Consider the following 27,674-nt stretch of genomic DNA (forward strand, 5'->3'; position numbering starts at 1 on the left):
TTGTTTGAATAAGTCTTCTTCTTGATCCTTTAACAAAAAAAAAAATGTCGTATTTTCTTTAAAATATCGCTTCACTGTACAACTAATAGTAGCAAAATTAACCTATACACAAGTTGTTGCAAGTGACATCAACTTGTGCATGTGAACTCTTTGTAATTTGTTAGTTTCGTCAATCATCTTTAAAGCAACTTGCGTAATAGTTTCTCACTTACTGTATATTCCTTGGAGAGTACTGCAACTTTGATTTTAATCAAAGACTTTTGTTTTATGTTTAGGAGAAAAACACATGCTATGTCAATTGCTCTTTTTTCTACAATTTTTATTTTTTGATGTTTCATATAAAATTCGAGGATTATATTAAAAATTCTAACATTCCAAACTACAATTTCAATCGTAATCATTTCATAATCATACAACAAGATAGCCTAATATAATCGTGAATTTTGTTATAAAATATAAGATCGAGTGGCGTCGGTATACACGGAACGGAACCTTTGCATACATGGATTCTTTATTCTTTGTTTCCATTGTCAACTTTCATTCGAGTCTTCTCTTTATTTAATATGTTATTAACATTCGAGTCTTTATTTTATTTAACGATCATTTGAGTATTCCTCTGACCATGTTACTAGTCTATGCACTAGTCGTTTTTACACATGTGGATGGTTGCATGCGGATGAATAACTGAAAAATATTGAGTTAACAATAAAATGAATGTTCATTTCCCTGCAAAATAGAAAATGAATGAATTGAATAAAAATTTGTTTTACAGTTTGTTTATTTTTCTATCTGTTTAGTTAAATGAATTAAATCCTTTTTCTAACTTTTTCATCTCAAATGGTAAAACAATGGATGAATGCTCATTCAACTCTTCTAAATTCTTAATATAAGTCATTGTCAAAAAAAAAAAAAAAAAAAAAAAATCTTGATATAAGTCATCTATTTGTCGTCTCATTTTTCACTTCTTTGGTTCTTTTGCTATATATGTGTATATATATATATATATATATATATATATATATATATCTTGCGAGAGACACAAATCTACACGTTCCTTTATTTTTCCATGTACGCAACAGACCTACAGGGTGTGGAAAAGCCATGAGATTTATTAGCATAGGCTTCACATGTATATTAAGCTTTCATTTATTTTTATAAAATTCATTGAATTTCTAAAACGTTACCAACTCAATTATTAAGGTATCAATAGAGATATTGGAAGGAAAGAAAAAACCTTTTGTTAGCGAACCATGATTTGTTATCTTGATCAAAACTATATCTTTCAAGTTTCGAACAACTTCAGATCCTTGTAGTCACTTTACTTCCAGTGGGGTGATCCATCTGAAAGGTCTATATGCTTACTTTGATGCCAAAAGTTTGTGTGAAAAAAAAAATAAAAAGAGAAACATTAGCAAACTGATATAGTGATATATATCCATTTAGGTTGAATTTGGAAACAAAACTGTTACTTTCGTTGATGGCAGCATCAACAAAAATGTCAAAATCTTGATAGCTCATCTTATCATAGTTTCACAAATCCAAGTTTAACATATAGGTATTACTGCTATTAACGTAATATACAGACATCCTATTTTCCCGCCTCGGTGTAAAGGTATAGAGAACACAGATCAATCAAACCGCTTGGAAACGCACCAAGCAAACGCTTTTATTCAATCTTATAAAAACCTCTGTTTGTTACAAGATATGAACCTAAGCCTACTCTCTTGTTTATCTAACACAACATCTTGTGTAGATCTAAAAGAGTAAAATACAGACTCACCTTCTAAGCCTTTTTTCGAATGCTTGAAGGTTTACACTCTCACAACTTTATCCCCACGAGTGCTAGCTCTTTTTGCGGCAAGCACTCGTCACTTTATAACCCCACAAAACGATCTCTAACCTAGATCTTTGTGAATCCTAACTAAAAGGAAATATTCCTTGTTCCTAAGAAATATCCTTCCTTATCTCTCTCGATCAAATATACTCTCAATAACTTCGCGTATATCTCGATCTCTTCTCCCTTCCTTCTCACGCATCTTGTCATCGCGTTCCACAATCTTTCTCCACGCCAGCACATCACGCCACATCAGCATATCAGCACTCTGAGACATTTTGCAGACTCCTTTCACCTTCAGAGCTCTGATGCACTTTCAATCTCCCCCTTTTTGACTGAATCTTGCCACACAAGTACCCACTGCATCCAACCTAAAAATGCACAGACAATACAACCAAGACAAAAACACAACCGTACTAGCAAAATATTCCAGCACTCAAAACAAGACGGTTAACTAATAGGGACTTGTTAAAATAAATTGTTCAAAACCAAAACAAGACTAAAACGAAACAAGTCTTAAGTTTTAACAGGGAGAAAACAAATAAGAGCAACAAAAACAACAGCGCAACAAAAACAACTGCTCCCCCATAGCCTAATCTCCCCCTCAGGCCTCTGAATCAGACTCATCTCCCCCTGCTTGTTTGGCACAGTTTAGTCAAAAATACCAATAGAATAAACCAGAATTTGAAGCGAACACCAAGGCGAGAAACTACTTACCAACTTCCATGGCATCTTGCAGGATCTTGATTGCCAACCGGATGGCTTTGCGCTCTGCAGACGAACCACTTCTTGACACGGTCTCAATAGGAACTGAAGTTGTGTTCTTCCCCTTGTCTTCTTTGCGTCGTGAGACTGAAGAATTGGAACAGATCGTTGAGCCGTCAACAGCTGGTAGATGATGCTGGGAAAAGGCAACCGAAAGCCTGACTGAGCTTGCAGCCCCAACTGCATGATCTGTTCATAGATCATCCTTCCAAAGTCGAAAGGAATCCCATGCATGATCATGTAGATCACCAGAGCCCTGTTTGCCGAGATATACCCCGTGTTCACTGTTGGAGACCAATTGCTACAACAGATCTGATGTAAGTCCTTGATGACAGGATTCTTGATTGCCGTGGACACCAACTGCTTGCAGAACTTGACCTTGCCGTCAGAGAGAAAGAGAGCAAGATCCTCCTCCAGAATTGCAGCCGTCTGCAACCGTTGTTCACGCACATCAACAGACTGCAGACCAAACAGAGCATTGATATGGCTTGGAGAGAAGTCGTAGACCCAGTCACGAATAAGCATATCGACAGACTCTCCCTCAACTTTGACAGTTGGGAGATTCGCCCAAAATTCATAGACCATATCCGAATCGTAGGACCCAATTTGTGTAACAGTCTTAAGCAGCCCAGCTTTATCTAAGAATTCCCTAGCCTTATCAGCAACGTCTAGTGAATAACAGACCTCTGGAGCGAGTGTTCGAGAGGCAAAGAACCCATACCGTCGTGCAGCTTCTGAGGAGATGAACCGTTTGGCATCGAAGTCCTTTGACAAGGCTCCTAGAGACGCGGTGGAAGTGCCCTTATCTCTGGGAAAGATGGTCGCTTGGAGTCACGACCATCGAGATCAGCAGGCGGTTGTCTTTTGCGTAGACGCGAAGAGACTCCCTGAGACGGCAGAGTAGGTACAGGCACATCACCGGTAAGATCTACCACCGGAAATCGAGATGACACCTCTCTTGGCGGAGAAGACGAAGAGTCGCATGTCTCGTGATTCCCGTGAGAAGGTGAGGGTATTGGATCCACCCGAGTCGGAGTTGCAGTGGCGGACTCATTGCGAGGCTGGTAAACCAGCATTGCTGTCGCGGGATCAATCGGAACGTGTGGAGTTAGCGGAGGCAACGAAGACGGTGGAGTGTGGAGCTCCTCATCGGAACTGGAATCATAGTGGAAACCACTAAAGATTGACTTCATGATGATTAGAGGATTGATCGACAAGAGAGGAAAGAGATGAATAGAAGTTTAATTGACAAAGGATTGAAATTGCAGAGGTGATGAGAAAAACGCCAAAACCCTAGCTGCTCCTCTTTATACACACCCGTGAGTCACAATGGGCTGCACACACTCGGCCCAAAACATTAAAGACTTCCTGAAACTACTCAATTAAACATCAGTGTACACCGCATCTATTTCCTCATTTGACTACATTCAATCGTTAATTCATTCAATCACAATTAATGACAACGCATTAGTAAATCTCATTCTTCCTCTTTTACGACTCAATTTAGCAGATTCATGAATCAAAAAGACACAGATACACACAACCACTAATGATAAATTCTAAGGGACCCAGATCGAGAATTAAGCACACATGAGCATTAATATTTTTTATTTTATCAAACAGGGTAAGAATCAGAACACTAACCAGATCTTTGTCGTATCAGCCACTTGTTCAGAACCTTCACTAGGAACTATCACAACCTCTTGAATTTTTAAAGATCAGAGGACTGTTGCATGTGGGTAGTCTTTCACACTGGCATGCCTTTAGCCTTCAGTCCATCCCAACATGTTAAGGCAGCTGGAGTTCATCTCTTTGAAGAGCACACCTTTTTTTTTTTTTCTCCAAACAGCCTTATGATGACTGCTTCAGCATCTTGAGCTTCAGTGACATCATTTGATTGTGTTAGTCACTGAAACTAAGCTCATCATTCCCCAGGTTATTGAACCTCAGAATGCATGTGCATGTCTCTTCACAGCTCTTTGACCTCCTTAAATCATGATAACGTTTAATAGGATGGACAGACCGGCATGACAGGCAGCTATTTCCCACACCTTTCAGAATGTTGATCTTCTATATATTCCAGGATTTCCATGATCTGTCCTAGCTTTAGTTCCTGTCTTAGACCAACACAACTCAGAGAAAAAGTTAGAGTTCACAGACACCAATAGACTTCCTCAAATTTATGAATCTGTTGAAATCCAAAGGCTTAGCAAACAAATCAGCCAGCTGAAAATCGGTGCTCACATGGTCTATCTCAATCAGTTTCGCCTCAACTAGTTCACGAACAAAGTGGTGTCTAATATCTATGTGTTTAGTTCTAGAATGCTGGACAGGATTCTTAGAGATGTTTATTGCACTCAAATTATCACAATGAATTAACAGAGTATCAGAATCCATACCATAGTCAGAGGACATTTGACGCATCCACAGGAGCTGTGTACAACAGCTGCCCAAGGCAATGTATTCAGCCTCAGTGGTAGATAGTGAGACACTGTTCTGCTTCTTTCTGTGCCACGATATCAAGTTGTTGCCCATAAAGAAGCATCCTCCACTTGTACTTCGACGATCATCCACAGACCCTGCCCAATCAGCATCGCAGTATCCGCTCAGACTGGTATTGGTATCCTTGGTGAAGACAATACCAAAATTCACTGTCCCTTTGACGTATTTGATGATCTTCTTGACTGCTAGTAAGTGGGACATCTTAGGCTTGGCCTGGTACCGTGCGCATATCCCCACTGACAGACATATGTCCGGCCGACTTGCTGTCAGATAGAGCAAGCTTCCAATCATACCTCTGTATAGTCGCTCATCCACATCCTCTCCTCTCTCATCTTTTGAAAGCTTGTCATTGACTCCCATAGGAACTTTAGCTTCTTTACTCTTCCCCAAACCAAATCGCTGTACCAACTCTTTGGCATAGGTGCTTTGAGACACAAAGATCCCATCAGTTGATTGTTCCACTAGCAAACCCAGAAAGTATTTCAGCTCTCCCACCATACTCATCTCAAATTCCTTTGACATGCTTTTCACAAACCTTTGTACCAGAGGTTGACAAGTAGAACCAAATATGATGTCATCCACATAGATCTGAACAAACATCAGCGCATTGTCACTGTTAAGAACAAACAAAGTCTTGTCTACACTTCCACGAACATAGCCTTGATCCAGAAGAAACGTAATCAACCTCTCATACCATGCTCTCGGAGCCTTCTTGAGACCATATAGCGCTTTCTTCAGCCGGTACACATGCTCAGGATGTTGTGGATTCTCAAAGCCTTTCGGTTGTTCTACAAACACCTCTTCTTGTAAAATGCCATTCAAAAATGCACTTTTGACATCCATCTGATGTAATGTGAACTTGAGAGCACATGACATACCGAACATGAATCTAATAGATTCTAACCTTGCTACTGGTGCAAAAGTCTCATCAAAATCAACTCCTTCGACTTGAGAGTAACCTTGAGCCACAAGTCTAGCTTTGTTTCTCACGATGCATCCACTGGCATCACTCTTATTCTTGAAGATCCACTTCGTTCCCACTACATTGACATTAGCAGGTCGTTTAGTGAGTTCCCACACATTGCTGTGCTCAAATTGTTCCAGCTCATCTTGCATCGCAGCGACCCATAACTCATCTCGAAGAGCCTCTTTGTGATTCTTTGGCTCCATAGTAGAAACAAAGCAGGCAAATTGAACGATCTCAGAGTCCTGAGAGATAGTGTCTGGAACTACAACCTTCTGTTTCTTTCCAGCCAGTTTAGCAAAGTCAATCTGTTTGCCTCTAGTAACTCTACCCCCCTGAATCGCACCGATAACATTGCCTGAGGAGTGATTCTGATGAACTTGAGAAGATACAGTATGAGCGTCTGTTGACAACCCAGGGCTGGCATGGTCACTATGGCTGTTAGACCCTTGCTCTTGCTTCTCATCATCAGTTACTAGATCCTTGTCAGAGATAACAGGTACCATATCAACTCGTTGAAAAGAAGTATCATCAAAGACAACATTTACCGTTTCCTGAACTGATCTTGTGCGTTTGTTGTAAACACGGAAAGCAGTGTTGTGTCCTGAATAACCAAGGAAGATCCCTTCATCACTCTTTGAGTCAAACTTATCCAACTGATCCTTGTCATTCAGAATGTAGCATAGACAGCCAAACACATGAAAGTAGCTTACTGTTGGAGACTTTCCTTTCCATAACTCATAGGGAGTCTTGCTAGTCCCTGGTCGGACATACACACGGTTGATGATGTAACAAGCGGTGTTAACAGCTTCATCCCAGAAACGATGAGGAACTTGATTCCCATGCAGCATAGCTCGTGCCATTTCTTGCAATGTTCAGTTCTTTCGTTCGACAACACCATTCTGCTCTGGAGTTCTTGGAGCAGAGTACTGATGAACAATGCCCTGATGCCCGCATAATTGATCAAACTTGTCATTCTGAAACTCTCCTCCATGATCACTCCGAATAGCTTGGACGGAACATTTTTCACTCTTAATCTGCAAGGCAAGTATGCGAAAGCATTCAAGGGCATCCGATTTTTCACGCAGAAATTGTACTCAGGTGTAACGAGTGAAATCGTCAACCATGACAAAGATGAACCTTCGCCCAGAAATGCTTTGGACTTGTATTGGACCCATCAGATCCATATGAACCAGCTGAAGTGCATGACTAGTTCGAATGTCTGCCACTGGCCCATGAGACGCCTTGACTTGCTTGCCCTTGTTGCAAGGACCACATGTGAAATGTGGATCACCTTTCAGCTTAGGAATTCCACGCACAACCTCTTGATTTGCCAATTTCATCATTGTGCGAATATTAAGATGACCAAGTTTCTGATGCCACAGCTCTGTGTCCAACTCAGTAGTCGTGTTAAAACACTTCATTGATGACTTCCACATGTAACAGTTATTACCAGATCTCCTGCCTCTGAGTCGCACTGATCCTTGTTGATCAACAGCCTTGCACCCCTTCTTGGTGAATGTGACATCCAGGCCTTCATCACACAACTGGCTAATGCTTATCAGGTTTGCCTTCAACCCTTCGACCAAGAAAACATCCCTAAGATGTGGTTGAGAATCACCACTAGTTGTACCTTTTCCTCGGATAGTTCCCTTTCCTCCATCACCAAAAGTAACTCTTCCTCCAGCAACATCTTCTAGATAGGATAGATTGTCAAGGGCACCAGTCATATGCCTGGAGCATCCACTGTCAAAGTACCACTTGGCCTGATCAACCTTTGTTTTTTCCGCTGTGAATGCCACCTGACAGTAAAGATCATCTTTCCTGACATATCCCTGTGTGTTCCTTCTCACAGCTGGATAAAACTCACCACGTTGCACCAGGCTAGACACACGATTCTTGAATTGATAACACTAGGATTTGTAGTGAGTTAGATGTCCACAGTACCAACATCCTCTTCTTCTACTAAGCCTAACAGGTCTTTGAGCTGTCTGCTGAAACCCACTTGAGGCATATGGCGGTCTAGTGTCCAACTCAGGATGCACCCTCATCCTTGGGATTCTTGGATTCTGATTCACAGAACACTGATCATATAATCTAGTCGTTGTAGAGAATTTCTTCTCGTTCAGCTTGGGCTTAGACCCCATCCCTTTGACAAACTGAGTGGTCGTGTTGGTGTTTGTTCCTTGATAACCCAGACCCCGCTTCAGATTGCTAGATCTTCCAGCGCTAAGCAGAGTATCCAGATCTTTAGTTCCCTTATTCAGCATTCTGATATTCTTCATCTGTTCTTCTAACTGCTTCTCAAGACGCAGAGTCTTGGCCTTCTCTTCACTTAGTTCTTTAGTGATCATTGCAATGTGTAGTTGCAAGATATCTCTTTCAGAAGTTAACTGGGTGTTGTCTTGAGTCTTCTGTACCACTGTCTTGATGAGAAGCTCTATCTGATCTTCTACTGACAAATCAGCCTCCTCTCCATCTGAATCAGATTGCACCTTCTCATCTAAGTCTTTGGTTTCCAACACCACATCATCTTCTTCGTCTTCCTCAATGACACCCAGCAGTGCAAGGAAGCTGTTCAGAACCTCTCCTTTGCTGACTTCTTCATCTGAGTCACTTTCACTCCAAGTAATGTAAGACTTCTGCTTGTTCTCACGTGAAGGACAATCAAACTTGGTGTGACCATAACCCTTGCACCCATAGCACTGCAGAGAACTCTTACGTTTGTTGTTTGGACACTCAGACTTGTAATGTCCAAAACCCTCACATTCAGCACACTGTTGTTCTTGCTTGTCACTCTTCCTGATCTCCTTATCAGTATCGGATTTCATGAGCGATGGTGTTCCCTTCCGCTGACCCCTTTCCATCTTGCGAAAGTACTTCTTAACCAACAAGCCCACTTTTTCTTCATCTGCAACCTCCTGAGACTCTGCAAGCTTCTGTTCTTCTATGGCTTTAAGGGCAAAAGATTTCTCATTTACCTTTTCTTTCTTCTTCAGCTGTATCTCAAACGCCTGCATCATCCCAACCACTTGATTATACTTGAGCTCATCAGAATTCAGCGACACATCTGTAGCAGACCTGTGTGGATGAAACTTGTTAGGCAGACTTCTGAGGAATTTCTTCACCAGCTTCTTGTCCTTATGCCGTTTACCCAAGACTACAGCTTCTTGTGCAATACCACTCAACCGACTACTGTAATCAGCGACTGACTCAGTTTCAGTCATGTGCAAGTTTTCAAAATCTGATGCAAGATTGTCCAGCCTTGTACGTTTGACCCTACTTGTACCCTCAAACATGACTACCAGAATATCCCATGCTTCCTTGGCGGCTTCACATCCTTGAACTTGATTGAAGATAGCCCTAGGCAGAGACTTGAAGATAACTGACAGTGCCTGTGAGTTATGTTTGGACTCTGCTTTTTCCTTGACTGTCCATTTTTTCCTGTGTTTAGGAACCATTTCTCCTTCCTCATTCTTTTCTGTCGGATGTGACCAACCATCTTCCACCGCAAACCAAGCTTCCATGTCGATGCTTGAGATGGCCTGCTTGATTGACACTTTCCAAAAACCAAAGCACTCAGGATCGAGTTTCAATGGTGATTGAACCGCAACAAAATCCAGTGATTTCTCCAAACCCTTGTCGCAAGATCTCACCTGTTGAAAAAGGATATCAGAACTTTTTATCAGGTGCTTGCTCTGATACCAATTGTAAAGGTATAGAGAACACAGATCAATCAAACCGCTTGGAAACGCGCCAAGCAAACGCTTTTATTCAATCTTATAAAAACCTCCGTTTGTTACAAGATATGAACCTAAGCCTTCTCTCTTGTTTATCTAACACAACACCCTGTGTAGATCTAAAAGAGTAAAACACACACTCACCTTCTAAGTCTTTTTTCGAATGCTTAAAGGTTTACAACTCTCACAACTTTATCCCCACGAGTGCTAGCTCTTTTTGCGGCTAGCCCTCGTCACTTTAACCCCACAAAACGATCTATAACCTAGATCTTTCTGAATCCTAACTAAAAGGAAATATTCCTTGTTCCTAAGAAATATCCTTCCTTATCTCTCTCGATCAAATATACTCTCAATAACTTCGAGTATATCTCGATCTCTTCTCCCTTCCTTCTCACGCATTTTGTCATCGCGTCCCGCAATCTTTCTCCACGCCAGCACATCACGCCACGTCAGCATATCAGCACTCTGAGACATTTCGAAGACTCCTGTCACCTTTAGAGCTCTGATGCACTTTCACTGGGGACTGGGCGGTGACGTCATATACATAATTTTAATACAATGTAAGTTATACGAAATATAACACAGCACATGGTTACATATATAGATTAAGTTAGTGTATTAGTTACTACAGTATGAATTTTCTTGATCACATGTATAAGTTTTGTGACCAACACCATAATAACTATCTTATTTTATCTTTTGAAATGATCTCATATTCTTCTTTCTTACAACATTGGTACCAAAATCAATACAGAAGACGAAAACGATGAGAAAATTGTAAAAGACAATGAATCTAATTGCTTATATATCACATGAATTTTTGTCGCTTAAATAGACATTAAAAAGAAAGAAGTACTAGTGATCAAGTTAAAATCATATCCCTCACAAATGACACAACATCTATTGGAAATATCGGGTTAAATCGAAATAAAATAAATAGTGGTTATTCTGTTGGTCACATAACTTATGTTTGTTTATATATATGTCACCATACAAATTCGATTATTCATGTAGGTACTGATGCATTTATTTAGTTTAGATGTATGGGTCATATGTTTATTTGTACACTTCACCATCCTGCTAACAATCAGTTTTTATTAATCAACAAAAAAACATTTAAAATTGACCTAACTATAAGGAAGAAAGAACTATATATATCTTGAATCTCCTAGCTGTTCTGGTATATATTTTCCCCGCAAGAAAGAAGGGGAGAAGATGACAACGTCCACCGAGATGGCCTCTCACTCTCAGGTCTGTTTTCTCCTCTTAACTACGCTCGATGGTTTACAAAAAAAAAAAAAAAAAAAAAAAAAAAAAAAAAAAAAAACTACGCTCGATGATCAGCTCTTCTTTCTTTCTCAATCAATATTTGATCACAGATTTTGGTGGAAGAGAAATCAAGTGTTAGAACCTTGACATTAAACAGACCCAAGCAGCTGAATGCTCTGTCCTCTAACATGGTATTGAATTCTTCCTCTTGTTGTTTATTCCTCCATTCCTACATAATTGGTGTGAACCAATCTTTTCTAGATCTCCCGATTGTTGCGACTATTCCGTGCATATGAGGAGGACCCTAGTGTGACACTTGTCATCCTAAAGGGTCAGGGAAGAGCCTTTTGTGCTGGTGGCGACATTCCACCTCTTCTTAGTTACGTCATACAAGGTATATGTCAATATCACTCTCCCATAACCATCTTTATGTTTCCTTGTGCTTATTTTTAGCTTCTACACACTCTTTGTCAATACTACGTGGACTAGGCAAATGGAGACTTGGTGCCGCTTTTTTCGCAGACCAATACACGCTCAACTATGTTCTGGCCACGTGTAGCAAAGCTCAGGTCTCAGCATACATACTGTCCTTTTAGTGAATTTAATTACTCAGAGTGTGTAAGCTCATTCATTCATTTTCCATACCGTTTCGACATTATAGGTTTCAATTTTGAATGGTATTGTCATGGGAGCTGGAGCTGGTGTCTCCATCCATGGTCGATTTCGCATTGCAACTGAGAACACGGTACGTATACTTTTCTTAAACATGTCCAGGCATCGATGACAGATAGATATCGATCTCAATTCTAGAACATGCTCATGTCACTTCCATATTTTATGAGATTTTCCTAGGTTTTTGCCATGCCTGAGACAGCTCTTGGGCTCTTTCCAGATGTAGGAGCCTCCTATTTCTTGTCAAGGCTCCCTGGCTTTTTTGGTAACGAAAGTCATTAATATGTTTTGCATGTCGACAAAACTCGAGCCTCTATAAATAGCCCTCTCATCTTTCATGTCTTGTTCATTAATTTATACCAGGAGAGTATGTTGGCCTCACAGGAGCTAGGTTAGATGGAGCCGAAATGCTTGCTTGTGGCCTTGCAACTCATTTTGTGCCCTCAACGGTATGAAATTCCCTTTCTTACATCATTAGAATTTCCCATGTTTACGCTCAAATTAGGGCTCTTGTAAAATTTAAAGTAAATACGGAGCAAAACTTAATGTGGCCTTTAATTTGATAAATTTTTGGCTCTGCCTCAACGTAACCAAAGTTTCTTGGTTTTAGACTTTTAGTAGTTCTTCCTTTTCAGTAAATACTATTTTATTTTTATTTTATATTATTATAGACTTAATTACTACATGATATTTTGTAGTATTAACAAACTTGTTTCATATGTACTATATAAAATAACCATAACTATTTTTGTAATCTGGTCTCTAGCATTTTTTTTTTTCGAACTAATGGACACTGACAGCTGGTGATGCAAAAAAATTTGTGGGGTTTTTGTTGAACTCGCACATTATATTGTACAAATTAATAATATGTAACAAATCTATCCTTTAATTTGACTGGATTTGTTTGCCAATGACGATTTGAGGTATTTCAATCATATCCTTCACTATAGTTATATGTGTCTTTGGAACAATCTTGTTCGGGGTGCTTATCTTCTGCGGGTTAATGGTTTGTGTTGACTGTTTTCACTTATATAAGTGTAATGGATCGCAAGTCCAAATTTCCTCCGACATTCTGAAAGACGATATACTGCAAATTTTTATTTTTAGCTACTACTGTAAAAACACTATTTGCTTCGCCAAGGATCGTTACTTAGTAAGGTACTCCTTTCCACAGAGGTTAACTGCACTAGAAGCAGAACTTTGTACAGTTGCTTCAAGTGATCCAAGCTTTGCCTCAACAATTCTTGATGCATATACTGAGCATCAGCACGTTAAACAGAACAGTGCTTACCACAGGCAAGTGTATTTATTCCTAAAAACTTTTGTCATGCCAACATCACAAGCATTCTAAGTAATGTGCAAAAGTGTTTCTCTCTTATTGGTTATGAGTACGTTACATATTTTAGTAATTACAACCTTTGTATTGGTATCAACTTTCAGTCGCCCTTTATAGCATTCATGTCATAGTAGCTCTTTAAAAAAAAAATTAGTTTCTTTACGCAGGTTAGATGTCATTGATAGGTGCTTCTCGAGAAGAACAGTGGAGGATATCATATCTGCACTTGTAAGTTTTTTTTTCATTATGATATAGGAAATGATGGCTTTGCGGTCATAAGTTCACTGAGATACCTTTAACATTGCACTCTACCTTCATATATTGCATTGGTTAGGAGAGAGAGTTTACTCAGAGACCAGATGACTGGATCTCCTCTACCACTCAAGCATTGAAGAAGGCTTCACCATCAAGCCTTAAAATATCTCTTAGATCGGTTAGTTCCCAAAATGTGTTACATGCAATATAATGAGAAAAAGCTGACTGTATTTATATATTTCAGATAAGAGAAGGAAGACTACAGGGGGTGGGGAACTGCCTTATTCGTGACTATAGAATGGTGTGTCATGTGATGAAGGGAGATTTAAGCAAAGACATAGTGGAGGTTTTGTTGGCTTTTCCGATTGTATATATATATATATATATATATATATATATATATATATATATATATATATATATATATATATATATCTAATATCTTCATTTCGTCATATTATAACTTTCCTTACTAATATAGGGGTGTAGAGCCATACTAGTGGACAAAGATAAGAACCCAAAGGTTTAATAAATTTCTTTATTTGGTTTTTTTCTTTTTTTTGATATGTATATTGTTGATATATTGCTGAAATATATAGTGGGAGCCAAGGCGACTTGAGGACATCAAAGATAGAATGGTAGATAAGTTCTTTGAGAGATTGGAGGGATTGGAGGATCTAAAGTTGCCGCCAAGGAACAACTTGCGTGCTTCATCAATCGCAGCAAAGCTGTGAAGAAGAAATGGTGTGATGAGACATTAACCATTGACCAAACCAAGCGAAAAGACCAAAACCCGAAATATCAAGATTAAGTGTTTGAACTCCTTTTGTTTCTTTATATTGTATCAAACAAGAATAAACGTGCGTTATTTCTTCCTTTCTTTCTAGGAGCACAATATCTCATGATTCAATTAAGTCTTCCTAGTCTTTCCGAATTTTTTTTCGTATACGTTAACAACGTCTAATCTTTATATGAATTGTTACTCTCGAAATTAGTGCTAATAATATGAGTATATGACTGATTGGACCATGATAGCAAAACCACGTTTTTAGTGTTCGGTGTTACGCGTCAATCCAACCCACAAATAAGGGTCGACTATGATTGTGGGGGGAAAAGAAATCTTTTGATAACGTAATTTTTTGTTTGTTTGAAAAGATGGGTCGACTAAGATGTACAAGACATATTTCTAAGTAAACTGAGACAATAAAAAAATACATGTTTTAGGAAAACAAGGGAAAAATTACCAATATATCATGACGAAGGTTGTTAGGCACATGCATGTAGTGTCAACGTTGGCATGTCTTACACATTCCTACTCTAGCATCAATTACACATGAAAACGTTGACACTACATGTGCCTAATACATTATAGTTCGCTAAAGCTTTAATTATCAAGAAAAAACTAAGGAAGGAAAAACAATTTTGAAGAAACACCAAACTGTGAAATATTTTTATTAATATGAAATTATAAAGAAAGAGAGTTGCACAAAGTTGAAAAGAACATGCTGCATCTTCATACACGGAACCTTCGGCATGGTACACGGATTTTCCAGTCTTTGTTTTCTATTTGTCAACTTTCGCTTGAGTCTTTTTTTCTTTTTCTTAACGATCATTTGAGTCTTCCTATATATATAGTTTAACCATGTTGATAATTTATAGATGATACTATTTATACCAATAAGTTTTTTGAAGTTAAGATATATGATTTAGCACATAACTTAGATATAATGAGCACATAACCACTAATATATAATGAGCTATTATTTATCATGTGTTTTACAGTATGTGTAGTACGTAGATGTGTTGAACATATTTATTTTTAATTAATTAGCATATGTAAAATTTATGTTCCAGTTGATTTAAAGTAATTTTTTAAAAGTCTCCTAAGTTTCTTTTAACATGAAAATTTATTTTAATGGCTTTGAAGTAATTGCACTAACTTTCTTTAGTCTCTGCTTAGTGTCTCTAATCTCCGAAAGGTCATTTAGTAAGTACTGTCTTATTTTATCTACTTAACTCTATATATACTTAACATGTGGTATCGCTACATAATTGATACTCTCCGGCACACAAAAAAAATGGATAAAAGATGGAGTCTTCAAGGTATGACGGCTCTTGTAACTGGTGGAGCCAGCGGAATCGGGTGCGTCTTTCTTCTCTCTAGCTATACCATATTTTTGACCCATTGTTCTGTGTTATATTTAAGATGTTGTTTTATATATCTATTCACTTTTTTTTGGAATGATTTAGGCATGCTATAGTAGAAGAGCTAGCTAGTTTTGGAGCCAGAATCCATGTATGCGATATATCTGAATCACTGCTGAATCAAAGTTTAAGCGAATGGAAAAATAAAGGATTTCAAGTGAGTGGTTCAATCTGTGATGTATCCTCTCATTCCGAGAGGGAAAAACTTATGCAAACCGTCTCAAAGATGTTTGATGGCAAATTGAACATCCTTGTAAGTTAATTTTACTTTTCTAAACTACATATATATCGATCACAAAGTAAGCATATTCTCATATAGGAAAAGTATACCTATTAAAAGTAGTCACATGTAGGATTATTTTGTAACCCATTTTTGTTCAACATAGGTGAACAACGTTGGTGTAGTTCGTCCAAAGCCAACAATAGAATACGTGGCAGACGATTTCTCGTTCCATATTACAACAAACCTGGAATCTGCATATCATCTTAGCCAACTTTCACATCCTCTCCTTAAAGCTTCTGCATATGGAAGCATCATATTTATTTCCTCTGTTGGAGGAGTTGTATCAATGGAGTGTGGATCCATCTATAGCTTAACGAAAGGTACATATGGACTGAGTAAATATTAATCAATATAGAGATTCTCAATTATACTAGATGTACGTAATAGTATTGTGAATATAAATATATATATACGAAACATATAAATACTTTATCTTTATATGTTGAGTTAACATATAAGAGAATTTCATATATGTGTATAATGTTTAAATGATGTTTGATGAAAACTGGATTTTATGCTGGGTTACTTTATTAAGTTGTTTTAGGCTTTTAGCTAGTCTTGTATGACAAAATTAATAGTTAGAATGATTAGATTGAGACATTTATCTTGCTTTATGATCTCATCGTAAATCATATATGAGATTTATAACATAGTAAACTGATGCATTGAGATATTTGGAAATACATTTTTTCTAAACATATTCAGTTTAAATATAGGGGTTTCGGGTTTCCATTCATATTCAGTAACAAAATTACAGAGAGGTATTTATTTGTATTGATACACAAATATGACATATCTAAAGCTATTTAATTATCTTGATTGATCACTAGTCTTACTCCAAAAGCTATTTCCAACGATTACTGGATCGGTTGTCCTAAGAAGTTTAGTTTTATCTGGGATTCATAACCGTCTCGTAGTTTATCTTTTTCGTTTTGGTAATTGAAGGAGCTTTGAATCAATTGGCAAAAACTTTGGCCTGTGAATGGGCACGAGATAGCATACGAACCAACTCAGTTGCTCCTAATTTTATCTATACTGCAATGGCTCAACCCGTAATTAATGATACTCTCCAGCTCTTTCTTTTTTCTTTAATTTTCAGTTAACAATATACACATTTTATTATTATGTCTTACAATCTTGTGAAAAATATAATTCAGACTTTGGAAGACGCCGATTTCAAGAACAGTTTGTTTAGTAGAATTCCACTTGGTCGCGCTGGAGAGCCTAAAGAGGTTGCATCACTTGTGGCTTTTCTGTGTCTACCTGCGGCTTCATATATTACTGGTCAGACCATTTGTGTTGATGGAGGTCTCACTGTCAATGGTTTCTCCTATAAGCCACATGCTTGAGCCGAGACTTGTGTGTGTTGGTGACGAACACATCGTACAAGAACTATAATAAAATTGATCCTTTTGAAACTATATTAAATAAATAATGAATGTGTTCTAAAACTTTAATAGGCACCCGCAATATGGGTATGGTGAATGTAGAACATGTACAAGCAAGCCTTTGTCAAAAGGAGGTGCTCTAAGTGTTAGAAATATGAGGGCTCAAAAATCCCTTCTGATCTATTACTTCATAATTCATCCCAAAATTCAAATATCAAATTTTTCTCTTCTAAGTTCTCTCAAGCTTTCTACAAATTTTCTTAGAAGTTTTATTTATTTTTCTTTCTTAGCAACAATTGAAAAATCTGAAATTTTCTGCTGAAGTAGAGAAGGCGAGTAGTTTTGTCTTTTGTGCTTATTCTATTTACCTTGTTTATTTTTATTGCTAATTTAATAAATATAGATAAACCAATCAATGTTATAATAATTTGGCCACTAAAACCAAAAGAATATATCTATAAGTCGAATATTCACCTAAATTTTTTTAGAAAACGTGCAATATTCTAAATATATATTCATTATACCTTTTATTTAAATAATTATCAAAATTGATGCGTATCTTCATACACGGAACCTTGGAGTCTTGTTCAACTTTCATTGGAGTCTTTTTTTTTTTTTTAGTCTTCCTTTGTACTTTTCTCGACCATGCATGCATTGCATGTTACTAATCTATGTCTAAGTCGTAATAGAAGCTGTCACTTATTCGATTCTTTCGCTATTACTTTAATCCCCCATGCAAATTTGTCCGCAATGATTACATTATTCTTTATTTTCCAGGTACTTACTTACCTAACCTATGTACCAGTTTGGCTTCTAATCTATGTATATATACACCGAACCTATGTATTAATTGTTTTGGAAAATATTGTCAGATAATACTTTTTATACCTATTAACTTTTAGTTAAGATGTACTCCAACTATATCATATATTCTCTCCGTTTTAAAATACATGATGTTTTAACTAAAACTACACAAATTAAGAAGTATTTATTTTTAAAAAGTTTAACTAATCATAATATAAAATATTAAATAAATTTAAAATTTGTATAGAAACTTGAAAACATCTAATATTATGAAAGCATTACAAGAAATAGGATGGAAGACGTCAGTTTATTAACGTCACTCGTTAAACCGACTTTAACTTTTTTAATAAGACAGGATTTGGCGTCATTTGATAAACCGACTTTAAATTTATTATTTTTAATGAATGTAAAAAGAGGAATGTTATAAATTTCTAACTCTCCTCCGCCGTAGTATATTCATTATAATCCCCCGTCTCCGGCAATGTACTCGGAGGCCCAAGCCGTTCTTTCGTCATCTTGTTCCCTTCATCCTCCACTGGTCTTCTCAACATCGTTTATGGCTCTTGTCTATGCTCTCTCGCATTTTTCCCTCTTTCAGCGATTCTTCTTCGTCTCCGTTGAGTGTTATATAATTTGGTGTTAGATTTAGGGATTTGATTTGGTTCGTCGATGAAATTGGAATCAATTCGGCGACGATTCCGTAAAAGATTCTGGAATCGTGCTCTTTGTGTGTTTCGTGCTTGGGAATAGCTCCACATTCTGAAATCGTGTTCTTGTTTATGGTGCTAGTAGTCGCATTTGAGTTTGATTTCTGGATCTTACGAAGTGTTCTTCGTGACGTTATTGTGTTATGTATTCTGATTTTTTGGTTTAATTACTTAGGAGTAAATTGAGGAACCTAAGCTAGAAGATGTGATGCGTAGTGCACTACTAGTGCTGCAACTAAAGATGGTACAATGATTTTGATAACTTTGAATGAAGCTTGGGCAGCTTCAGGATCTGTAATCGATCTCGTCTTTGAGAGTTTTAGAATTGGTAAATGATCAAGAAAGCTTTTGATGTGCTGTGTAGAGCTGCAACTAACGCTGGTGATAATTTCTTTGGATGCTAAAGAGTATTCACGTTGAAATGCATAAGCATTGTTTCAGACTTGAAACAAAAGGTGTTGATTTCTCTGGTGGTGAGGCTAATTTCATGACTCGTTCTTATTTGAAAATGATATGCAGAAGAATCATTTTTCTTCGGATTGTTCTTGAAAAGGTTAAAGCTTTGTTTTCACGGTATGTTTCTTACACTCTTGGTAACTTAAAGCCACAACTTATTGGTTTTGTATATTGAGTGATTCATTGTCTTCCCTTTATGGTCTCCAGGATGCTGATGTGATCTGGGTCAGGAACTTATTTGTTTTTCAAAGCTTTATGTATTTAATGTTCTCTTATGATTTTTTTTTTGATGAACTGCATTTGATTGAGAACTCTTGTGAGATCATTCACATACTTACGAAGCCTCAGTCTGCTTGGCAGGGAATATTGTGTTCTTTTTGTTTGATGAACTCACAGGACACATATGTCATGCACTTTGGGAGGCTAAGCGTGGCGTTTTCCAAGGTACATATAGTATGGTATTAGCATGAAGAACTGAGCTAGAAATTGGTTGATATAGGTGTTGGAGATGGGATGATCTTATATTTTCTATGGTCGTTGTTGAATTGTTCAACATTGTAGCATGGTGATTTTCGTTGGTCTCTGCATCTGCGTGAAACTTCTATGAAGCCAACCTTCTCCGTAAAAAGGTACAACAAGTGTTCTGTAATCTTTAGGCATATGTTTATTTCATGAGATATGTATTAGTATTGTCCTTTTATCTATATGTTTTCATTTAAAGCAATAAATAGTATGATAGAGCAAGTTATCATTACTTCTTAAAGTGCTCATGAAATCAGAATTGCATTTTGGATTTGGTTTGATTCTTAAGCTGCTCATGATTTATAAGACTGTTTTTATGATTGATTTCAGATCTTACAAGAGCTCTGGTTTGAATTTGGAAGAGCTGCACACCGTGTTGCTGTTTTTTAAGCTTCAGAATTCAGACAAATAGCAAGGCTCCAGTTTTAATTATGTTATGTATTTTGTATTTCCATGATTTTTTTTTTTTTACAGCCATGATATTGATGTTTTAATGTACAAACTACATTTAAATTTTATATGAATCAGTTGCTGTTTCAAAGTTTATTTTAAATTGAATTTTATGTTTATTTGATACAAATATAATAAATAACAGTATATAATCAATGATTGGATAGTGTCGGATGTTAACTGACGTTACTATTTCAACAACTGACGCTAAATTTTCGTCGCTAAACATAACGACGGTTTTAAATCCGACATAAAAAAATTTTACGTCAATGAAAGTTACATCGCTTTCGTAACCGACGTGTATATATTTAAGTCGGTTTATTACCGACGTGAGATATTGAAAAAAGTGACGTAAGAAGCCGTATATTTTGTAGTGAAGGAACTAAAGAAGGGAATAACTAATATGATTTATTACATACATAATTAATACTCCCTCTGTATCAGAATAGATGATGTTGTAGGATTTTATTTTGTATCAGAATAGATGATTTTCTGTATACTTTTATCAATTAATGTTAAGAAATTGTAAAGTTCAAGAATCATTAAATGGAAATTTAAGAGTTTGATGAAATACTATTGGTTAATAATTATAAAAATATATTATTATAAATAGATAATACACTTATTGTTAAATAATAAATGTTTTTCTTGATTCATGTAAAAATCCTAAAACATCATCTATTATGATACAGAGGGAGTATTATTTATTACGTACGTAGATGATAGTAATGTACAAGAAAAGCAATAACATAACAAACATTTAACACTCAAATCATTCATATAGCAATTCGACATTCACATAAAAATATTATAACACAGACAAGAAATTCATTTATTTTGAACCATTTTTACGAATATAAATCAGAATACTATTTTTTTTTGTGTAAATAATTTACTTGATTTATCGTTACCAAATTTCAATTTTTTTTCCTTTTGATATAATTTCTTTTTACTTTGCGTCATTGACATTTTTCTTTTATTGCCGCATCATGTCTCCGCTCTCCGAAGGGTCACCAGCTAGTATTATATTATTTTATTTGTCTCTATATAACATGTGGTATATCTCTAGTCATTGATACTCATAGGCACACACACAAAAAATGGATAAAAGATGGAGTCTTCAAGGTATGACTGCTCTTGTAACTGGTGGAGGCATCGGAATTGGGTTGGTCTTTCTAATCTCGAGCTAAATCATTTTTGTGACCCATTGTTCTGGATTTTATTAAGATGTTATTATATATACCTTTTTTTTTTTTTGGGAATGATGTAGGCATGCTATCGTAGAGGAGCTAGCTGGTCTTGGAGCTAGAATCTATGTATGCGATATATCTGAAACAATCCTCAATCAAAGTTTAAGCGAATGGAAAAAGAAAGGGTTTCAAGTCAGCGGTTCAATCTGTGATGTATCCTCTCGTTCTGAAAGGGAAACACTTATGCAAACCGTCTCAAAGACGTTTGATGGCAAGCTGAACATTCTTGTGAGTTAATCTTACCTTAAAGAAACTAAGCATATTCTCGTATAGGAAATATACATACTAAGTACATATTGATTTATCTTCGTTCAACATAGGTTAACAACGTTGGCATGGTTCGTACAAAGCCAACAATTGAATATGTGTCACACGATTTCTCCATCCATATGTCAACAAACTTGGAATCTGCTTATCATCTTAGCCAACTTTCACATCCTCTCCTTAAAGCTTCTAAATTTGGAAGCATCATCTTTATTTCCTCAGTTGCAGGGGTTGTATCAATGGAGTGTGGATCCATCTATAGTTTAACTAAAGGTACATACACTGACTATCAATCAATAGAGAGAATTTTTATTATACTAGATGCACTATTATTGATATCTTCTTATATAATTCTAAAAAAAAAATTAATTCTAACTTTAAAAATCTTTCTACTACGTATATGAACAAGAAAAATTGTTTAAATTATATTAAAAAAAAAATTAAACTACGTATTTACTCAAAAAAAAAAAAAATAGGAATTGCAAAATTATACTAATTCTAATCATTTAAAATTATATTCATAACCCAGAAAACACAAATACAACTCAACATATATATATATATGATCTTAGTGTCAAACGAATACAGTGTCAAATTTAGACAGAAGTATCGATTGGTACGTAAGCAAGACCAGTTAAGCTATTTAATTATACTAATGGATCACTATAGACTTACACTCGTTTCAATAAAGGTCTAATTTTCTTTGGGATTCCTAATAGATGTCTCGTACGTGGTTTATCTTTTTCGTTGTCTGTATGTGCAGCTGCTTTGAATCAACTAGCAAAAAATTTGGCATGTGAATGGGCAAGAGATGGCATCAGAACCAATTCCGTTGCTCCTAATTTTATCCACACTGTTATGGCTGAACCAGTAATTAATGAAACTCTCTCCAGCATTTTTTTTAAATTTTGTTTTTAACTTCCAGTTAACATCATACACTTTTCATTCTTATTACTTACAAATCTTGTGAAAAAAAATCAGTTTTTTGAAGACGCCGGTTACGAGAAGAATTTAGTTAGTAGAACTCCACTTGGTCGCGCCGGAGAGCCTAAAGAGGTTGCGTCACTTGTGGCTTTTCTGTGTCTACCTGCAGCGTCGTATATTACTGGACAGACCATTTGTGTTGATGGAGGTCTCACTGTCAATGGTTTCTCCTACAAGCCAGATGCTTGAGCCGAGACTTCTGTGTGTCGTGATGCAGCGTACGAGTCTATTTACGTGTTGGGTTTTCTTTTTATGTTACAAAATGTTAAATTGAGATCATAAAGCAGGTTAATTATATCATTTTCGCTAAAAGCCACAAATAATTGATTTTTTTCTGTCAAAAACCAAAATCGCGGAATTTTGTTTTTCTCACAAAAATCGCAAAATACTGTTTTCCCATCGAAACAAAAGAAATGTCGACTGCATTTTTTAGCCAAAAACATATAATAAACAAATAGGGAAGAATAATGTAGAATACCGTCTTTCACCAAAACAACAAAAAAAATTGTGAAATTGCGTTTAAATCTGTCAAAATGTGAATTCACAATTTTGGTAAAACAATATTGGAATACCGCTTTCCGTCAAAACCTAAAATTGCGATTAGTTTTCGTTAAAATTATTTAGTTGTAAATTAAATTAAGATCATAAAAATATCATTAAGATGGAGGCATGTCCATTTTAATCATTTTGATATGATATACATTTAGATGCAGATGCATATCTCCTATATATTAATAGAGAAGCATTCTCAAGAAACTGCTGATGTGTTATCGTTAGAGAGCTCGAAACACTGGTGAATTTATTACCCTCATTTTTATAGATATTTACACATAATTGCTATTGAATGATTCATGAATATTTCTTTTCAAATTATTATAAAAAATCAAACATTTCAATTTTAAAATTTATTTTAATCATTTTATAATATATTTAATTATTAAAATATAAAATTATTAGATTAAAATGTTTTCAAAACCCGAAATTATTCACCTATTGAAAAAAATTGATTACTATTCACATATTTAAAGTTTCTAAAATAAAATTATCGCAATAATCATTATTATAGACAGTTGACTTATTTAATACCATTGGTATAATATTTCACGGGTGAAACATATTTTTACACAAAATAAAAGAAAATTTAAACAAAATGAAAAATCTTGCATAGATTGAAGAAAGAGCGGATTATATGATCAGTTGATACATAATATTTTAATTTAAACATACTCTCACGGGTTATATATTTTGTTTTCACACAAACAAATTTTAGATCCTAAAAAATAAATTTACTCATAACTCTGATTTTATATGCATAGATTTATCCCTCATATAGTGCGGGTTGTTACCTAGTACATACATATAAACAAAGCAAAAAGATAAAATGCATTCAAATGAAGCACCTAGATGCATAACCAAATATATAAACAAACCAATCATGTCTCATGTGCACAAACTGTTGGATAAGCTTTGAATCTTGGAGTCCAAGATATCCTTATAAGTGAGAGATAAGGACAAGAGAGAGACTCAAGATATGTTCAAATAGAAATAGGAGTTATTTAGTTCTAAGTCTTAATAGGAATAGGAATAAGAAGCCTCTATATATATCAAGTGTTGAGTTGTAACATTGATATGAGATTAAGAGAGAGCTCAAGAAGTGTTTAGTTTTGAGAGAAGATTTTCTAAACATATATAAAGAGAGTTATTCTTTATATTCAAGTGTTTTCTATATCTTTTACAAACAATCAACACTTAACTAGGACATTTGGAACTACAAGTTCGAGTTCCTACATACATGTAGGCAAATTACAGAAAGGACAATAATTGAAACAGGAGATATTGCCGTCGTAGAAAGGAGGAAATAGAGCACGTCCAATCTTATTCGCCGGCACACACAAAAAAAAAAAAAAAATTGTTGGCCGAAGACTTATCAATCTTGGTATTTCGGGTTTGGCCTCTTTTCTCGGTTTTTGTCGTTGGTTTAATGTCTGACATGTTCTCTCATAGATTCCTTTCTCCATTTCATCACAGCTTTGCTATGATTCATGATATAGAATAGGAGGTTGAATGATTCTATTAAATAATAGGGTTACATTATATATAATGTTTACAATAGATAATTATTTACTATGTTATCATTTTCATTTATATCCTATACAACTCCTCAAAATAGAGGAGCTTGAGTCACTCCAATCTTATTAAATAGATAGATGAACCGCAGATGTGGAAGTAGCTTCGTCAACGCATCCGCTAACTGATCATCTGTAGAAATATGAACCACCCGTAATGCTCCCGACTGGACTTGTTCCCGAACAAAATGAAAATTAATGGCAATGTGCTTCATGCGTGAGTGAACGTAACACTGGATTTTCATAAAGGTAAGTAGCACCCATGTTGTCGAAGTAGACCACTGGAGCTGTTGGCAAGCGGACTCCAAGTTCAGTGAGTAAGGAGCAGATCCACATAAGTTCTGAAGTGGCATTAGCAATAGCTGGATATTCGGATTCTATTGAAGAGCGAGTAACCCCGCTCTGTTTCTTGGAAGACGATGCAATAGGAGTGGTGCCGAGGTAAATAACATATGCATTCGTAGATACCATATCCATCTAGCCACCACCCCAAGTTGCATCGGAGTATGCATGTAACATCAGAGGAGTACGTGGACGGAGTAGTAGGTCATGTGAAACTATACCGGCGAGATAGCGTAGCACGCGCTTGGCAGCCTGCCAGTGTAGAACAGTGGGAGAATGCATGAACTGAGATAAACGGTTAACCACAAAGGCAAGATCAGGCAGCATGAATGACAAGTATTGAAGACTGCCAACAACTATGCGATACTGAGCTGGATTATCGAAAAGCTCCCCAGAAGTAGGTGTTAACGGCGGATGAGGGGATAACGGCGTAGTGACGGGCTTGGAATTCAACATATTTGGTTTAGCGAGGAGGTCAATGATGTACTTCTTTTGCATGAGATGTCAACTTTGCGATGTACGAGTAGCTTCAATGCCAAGGAAATAACGGAGGTCCGTTGGTGATTTCAGAGAGGACCGACGAGCAAGGGCATCAATGAAGCCGTGAATGAGATCAGTATGGTTACCGGTGAAAATGTTATCTTCGACATAAACCAGTGTATAGATAACATCAGTACCTCGTTCATAGATGAAGACAGAAGTGTCGGCTAGCGAGTTCCTAAAACCCATACGTAGCAGATATGTTTTTAGTTTTTGATACCAGGCTCGCGGTGCCTGTTTGAGGGCATACAAGACCTTATTGAGTCGGCAAACATGGTGAGGACGATCTTTATCAATAAAAACCTGGTGGTTGCGTGACATAAACTTCTTCGTTGAGCATGCCATGAAGAAAGGCGTTGTTCACATCAAGCTGCTTGATCGACCAAGAGTTATTGACCGCCAGTTGCAAGACACTGCGAATCATGACAGACTTCACCACTGGACTGAACGTCCTGAGTAATCCAGGCCATATTGTTGGTTAAAACCGTGTGCAACCAACCTTGCTTTGTACATGTCAAGAGAAACATCGAGTAAGTACTTAAGTGTATAAATCCACTTTGTGGGAATAACATTATGACCCGGTTTTGGTGGAACCAAGTTAAACGTATGACTGCGGATTTAAGCATTGATCTCTTCTCCCATGTCATGTCTCCACTTCTCATCTCGCATAGCCTGGTTTATGGTTGTAGGGATGGAATTTTTGGTGGTTATGGCTGACAGGGTAAAACGGGTTTTAGGTTTGTGGATATTATTTTTGTGTCGAGCCTGCATGGAATGACGGTTAACAGGTGGTGGTGGAGGTGCGTGTACCGGTGAATGTTGGGGGACTGATTGTGGAGGTGGATTGGGTTGCGGATTGAATTCCAATTGTGGTTGAGGTTGCGGAGATGTCGCGGTTGTAGAAGGGGGTGAAGAGGAAGATGAGGTTGTTGGGCTCAATTGTGCAGGTGAGCCACTTAGTGGGACTGTTTGTTCAGTCCGGCCCATTTGTCCTGAATCTTCATTATCTCTCCCAACGTGACTTTCGGGAGACAGAGTTGGCGTTGAGAGACTCAGATGACGGAGAGGGAAGAACCATGACCGGGTTCTGAGCGTGTACGAGTGACGAAGAGCAGATGGGGATTTGATGTGCAAGAGCATTAGAGATAAGAGAGGACGAATTGGGAATGGAAATAGGAGATGACTTGGAAGTGAAGGTAGCAAAGGAAAACTCGATTCAACAGATTGGACATGGCGAGATGTGTAGAGGCGCTTAGTAGCAATTTCAAGACAGAGATAGGCACTCTGAGTGAGAGAATAGCCCATGAAAACACAAAGAAGAGAACGGTCCTGAATCTTGTGAGTGTTGTAGGGGCAGGGCCAAGGAAAACAACACAAACTACTAAACACCCGAGGTTTGAGATAGTTTGGTGGTTGTTGAAACAGCTTTGCATAAGGAGAGACATTATCAAGGACCAGAATTGGCATTTGATTGATTAGGTACACCACCGTAGCAAACGCATATGGCCAATATGCTTTCGGGACCAAAGCTTGATGGAGGAGCGTGAGACCCGTCTGACGATGTGGTGGTGTTTACGCTCAGAAACGCTGTTATGTTCAGGTGTGTGTGGCGGCGTTGTGAGATGTGATATCTCATGAGCTACTAAGTACAGTCGTAAGGCGACAAACTCACCACCATCACCGGAGTACAATGTCCCAATCTTGCTTTGAAATCGGTTTTCAACCAAGGCCTTGAACGCAATAAACGTTTTCTTCACTTGCTATTTTTGTTTTAAGGGATACATCTAGGTGTACCATGTGAAATTATCGACTAATACCAAATAATACTTGTCATGTGAAACAAAAGGAGACATCCAGACATCAGAATAAAGATGTTAAAGTGGTTTTGTGGAATTGATAGTGTTTCTATAGAAAGGCAGTTTGTGACTCTTATTGATAAGGCAATGTGAACAAGGAAAATCTTTATTTGGAGAACCAAAACATGGTAAAGAAAATTGAAACAAGAGATTGTAAAAT

The 27,674-nt window shown here is 36.9% G+C and overlaps 4 protein-coding genes and 1 long non-coding RNA gene across 11 annotated transcripts; 4 read left to right on the plus strand and 1 right to left on the minus strand.

The window, feature by feature from the left end:
• Positions 1–6,940: 6,940 nt before the first annotated feature.
• LOC104789161 (uncharacterized) lies at positions 6,941–10,279 on the minus strand. Its single transcript, XM_087512303.1, has 4 exons — positions 10,163–10,279; positions 8,013–9,721; positions 7,190–7,949; positions 6,941–7,102 (listed from the first exon to the last, which is right to left on the minus strand). Exons 1-4 carry the CDS (start codon positions 10,277–10,279, stop codon positions 6,941–6,943), a joined length of 2,748 nt encoding a protein of 915 aa, XP_087368429.1.
• A 625-nt stretch (positions 10,280–10,904) lies between these two features.
• Positions 10,905–14,290, plus strand: LOC104786579 (putative 3-hydroxyisobutyryl-CoA hydrolase 3). Its single transcript, XM_019245470.2, has 13 exons — positions 10,905–11,056; positions 11,185–11,265; positions 11,336–11,468; positions 11,564–11,643; positions 11,736–11,819; positions 11,927–12,011; positions 12,110–12,195; positions 12,921–13,042; positions 13,250–13,310; positions 13,417–13,515; positions 13,582–13,683; positions 13,819–13,860; positions 13,937–14,290. The coding sequence occupies exons 1-13, from the start codon at positions 11,021–11,023 to the stop codon at positions 14,069–14,071; spliced, it is 1,146 nt and encodes a 381-aa protein (XP_019101015.1). The 5' UTR covers positions 10,905–11,020; the 3' UTR covers positions 14,072–14,290.
• A 465-nt stretch (positions 14,291–14,755) lies between these two features.
• Positions 14,756–17,446, plus strand: LOC104786580 (tropinone reductase homolog At2g30670-like). Of its 2 annotated transcripts, XM_010512012.2 has the most exons (5): positions 14,756–15,480; positions 15,588–15,795; positions 15,929–16,145; positions 16,771–16,877; positions 16,983–17,446. In XM_010512012.2, exons 1-5 carry the CDS (start codon positions 15,371–15,373, stop codon positions 17,172–17,174), a joined length of 834 nt encoding a protein of 277 aa, XP_010510314.1. In that variant the 5' UTR covers positions 14,756–15,370; the 3' UTR covers positions 17,175–17,446. The 2 variants fall into 2 exon arrangements, with proteins under 2 accessions (XP_010510314.1, XP_087306086.1); XM_087449960.1 differs by lacking the exon at positions 16,771–16,877 and having other exon boundaries at positions 14,821–15,480.
• A 954-nt stretch (positions 17,447–18,400) lies between these two features.
• Positions 18,401–20,248, plus strand: LOC104786581 (uncharacterized). Of its 6 annotated transcripts, none has more exons than XR_015557022.1 (5): positions 18,401–18,968; positions 19,089–19,297; positions 19,541–19,624; positions 19,742–19,809; positions 20,033–20,248. It is a non-coding gene; the product is annotated as an uncharacterized LOC104786581 (long non-coding RNA). The 6 variants fall into 6 exon arrangements; XR_015557021.1 differs by having other exon boundaries at positions 18,403–18,968; positions 19,529–19,624; XR_015557019.1 differs by adding an exon at positions 19,388–19,405 and having other exon boundaries at positions 18,404–19,297.
• A 978-nt stretch (positions 20,249–21,226) lies between these two features.
• On the plus strand, positions 21,227–22,994 carry LOC104786582 (tropinone reductase homolog At2g30670-like). Its single transcript, XM_010512014.3, has 5 exons — positions 21,227–21,317; positions 21,423–21,630; positions 21,723–21,939; positions 22,430–22,536; positions 22,648–22,994. Exons 1-5 carry the CDS (start codon positions 21,253–21,255, stop codon positions 22,837–22,839), a joined length of 789 nt encoding a protein of 262 aa, XP_010510316.1. The 5' UTR covers positions 21,227–21,252; the 3' UTR covers positions 22,840–22,994.
• Positions 22,995–27,674: the final 4,680 nt, after the last annotated feature.

This window comes from Camelina sativa, chromosome 5 (genome assembly GCF_030686135.1).
Source record: "Camelina sativa cultivar CO46 ecotype springtype chromosome 5, ASM3068613v1".
In the NCBI taxonomy this organism is placed as follows: domain Eukaryota; kingdom Viridiplantae; phylum Streptophyta; class Magnoliopsida; order Brassicales; family Brassicaceae; genus Camelina; species Camelina sativa.

Bases quoted from the DNA above. Each gene is read 5' to 3' on its own strand.
- LOC104789161 (XM_087512303.1), bottom strand. From the start codon at position 10,279: ATGTCTCAGAGTGCTGATATGCTGACGTGGCGTGATGTGCTGGCGTGG. The intron at 9,722-10,162 runs GTTATTGAGAGT...CTTTTTCAACAG, and splicing joins GAGATCGAGATATACTCGAA to GTGAGATCTTGCGACAAGGG. The intron at 7,950-8,012 runs GTACTGTGGACA...TCGTGTGTCTAG, and splicing joins AGTAGAAGAAGAGGATGTTG to CCTGGTGCAACGTGGTGAGT.
- LOC104786579 (XM_019245470.2), top strand. From the start codon at position 11,021: ATGACAACGTCCACCGAGATGGCCTCTCACTCTCAG. The intron at 13,311-13,416 runs GTAAGTTTTTTT...TGCATTGGTTAG, and splicing joins AGGATATCATATCTGCACTT to GAGAGAGAGTTTACTCAGAG. The intron at 13,684-13,818 runs GTTTTGTTGGCT...TTACTAATATAG, and splicing joins TAAGCAAAGACATAGTGGAG to GGGTGTAGAGCCATACTAGT.
- LOC104786580 (XM_010512012.2), top strand. From the start codon at position 15,371: ATGTGGTATCGCTACATAATTGATACTCTCCGGCACACAAAAAAAATG. The intron at 15,481-15,587 runs GTGCGTCTTTCT...GGAATGATTTAG, and splicing joins GGTGGAGCCAGCGGAATCGG to GCATGCTATAGTAGAAGAGC. The intron at 16,878-16,982 runs GTAATTAATGAT...AATATAATTCAG, and splicing joins ATACTGCAATGGCTCAACCC to ACTTTGGAAGACGCCGATTT.
- LOC104786582 (XM_010512014.3), top strand. From the start codon at position 21,253: ATGGATAAAAGATGGAGTCTTCAAGGTATGACTGCTCTTGTAACTGGT. The intron at 21,318-21,422 runs GTTGGTCTTTCT...GGAATGATGTAG, and splicing joins GGTGGAGGCATCGGAATTGG to GCATGCTATCGTAGAGGAGC. The intron at 21,940-22,429 runs GTACATACACTG...CTGTATGTGCAG, and splicing joins CATCTATAGTTTAACTAAAG to CTGCTTTGAATCAACTAGCA.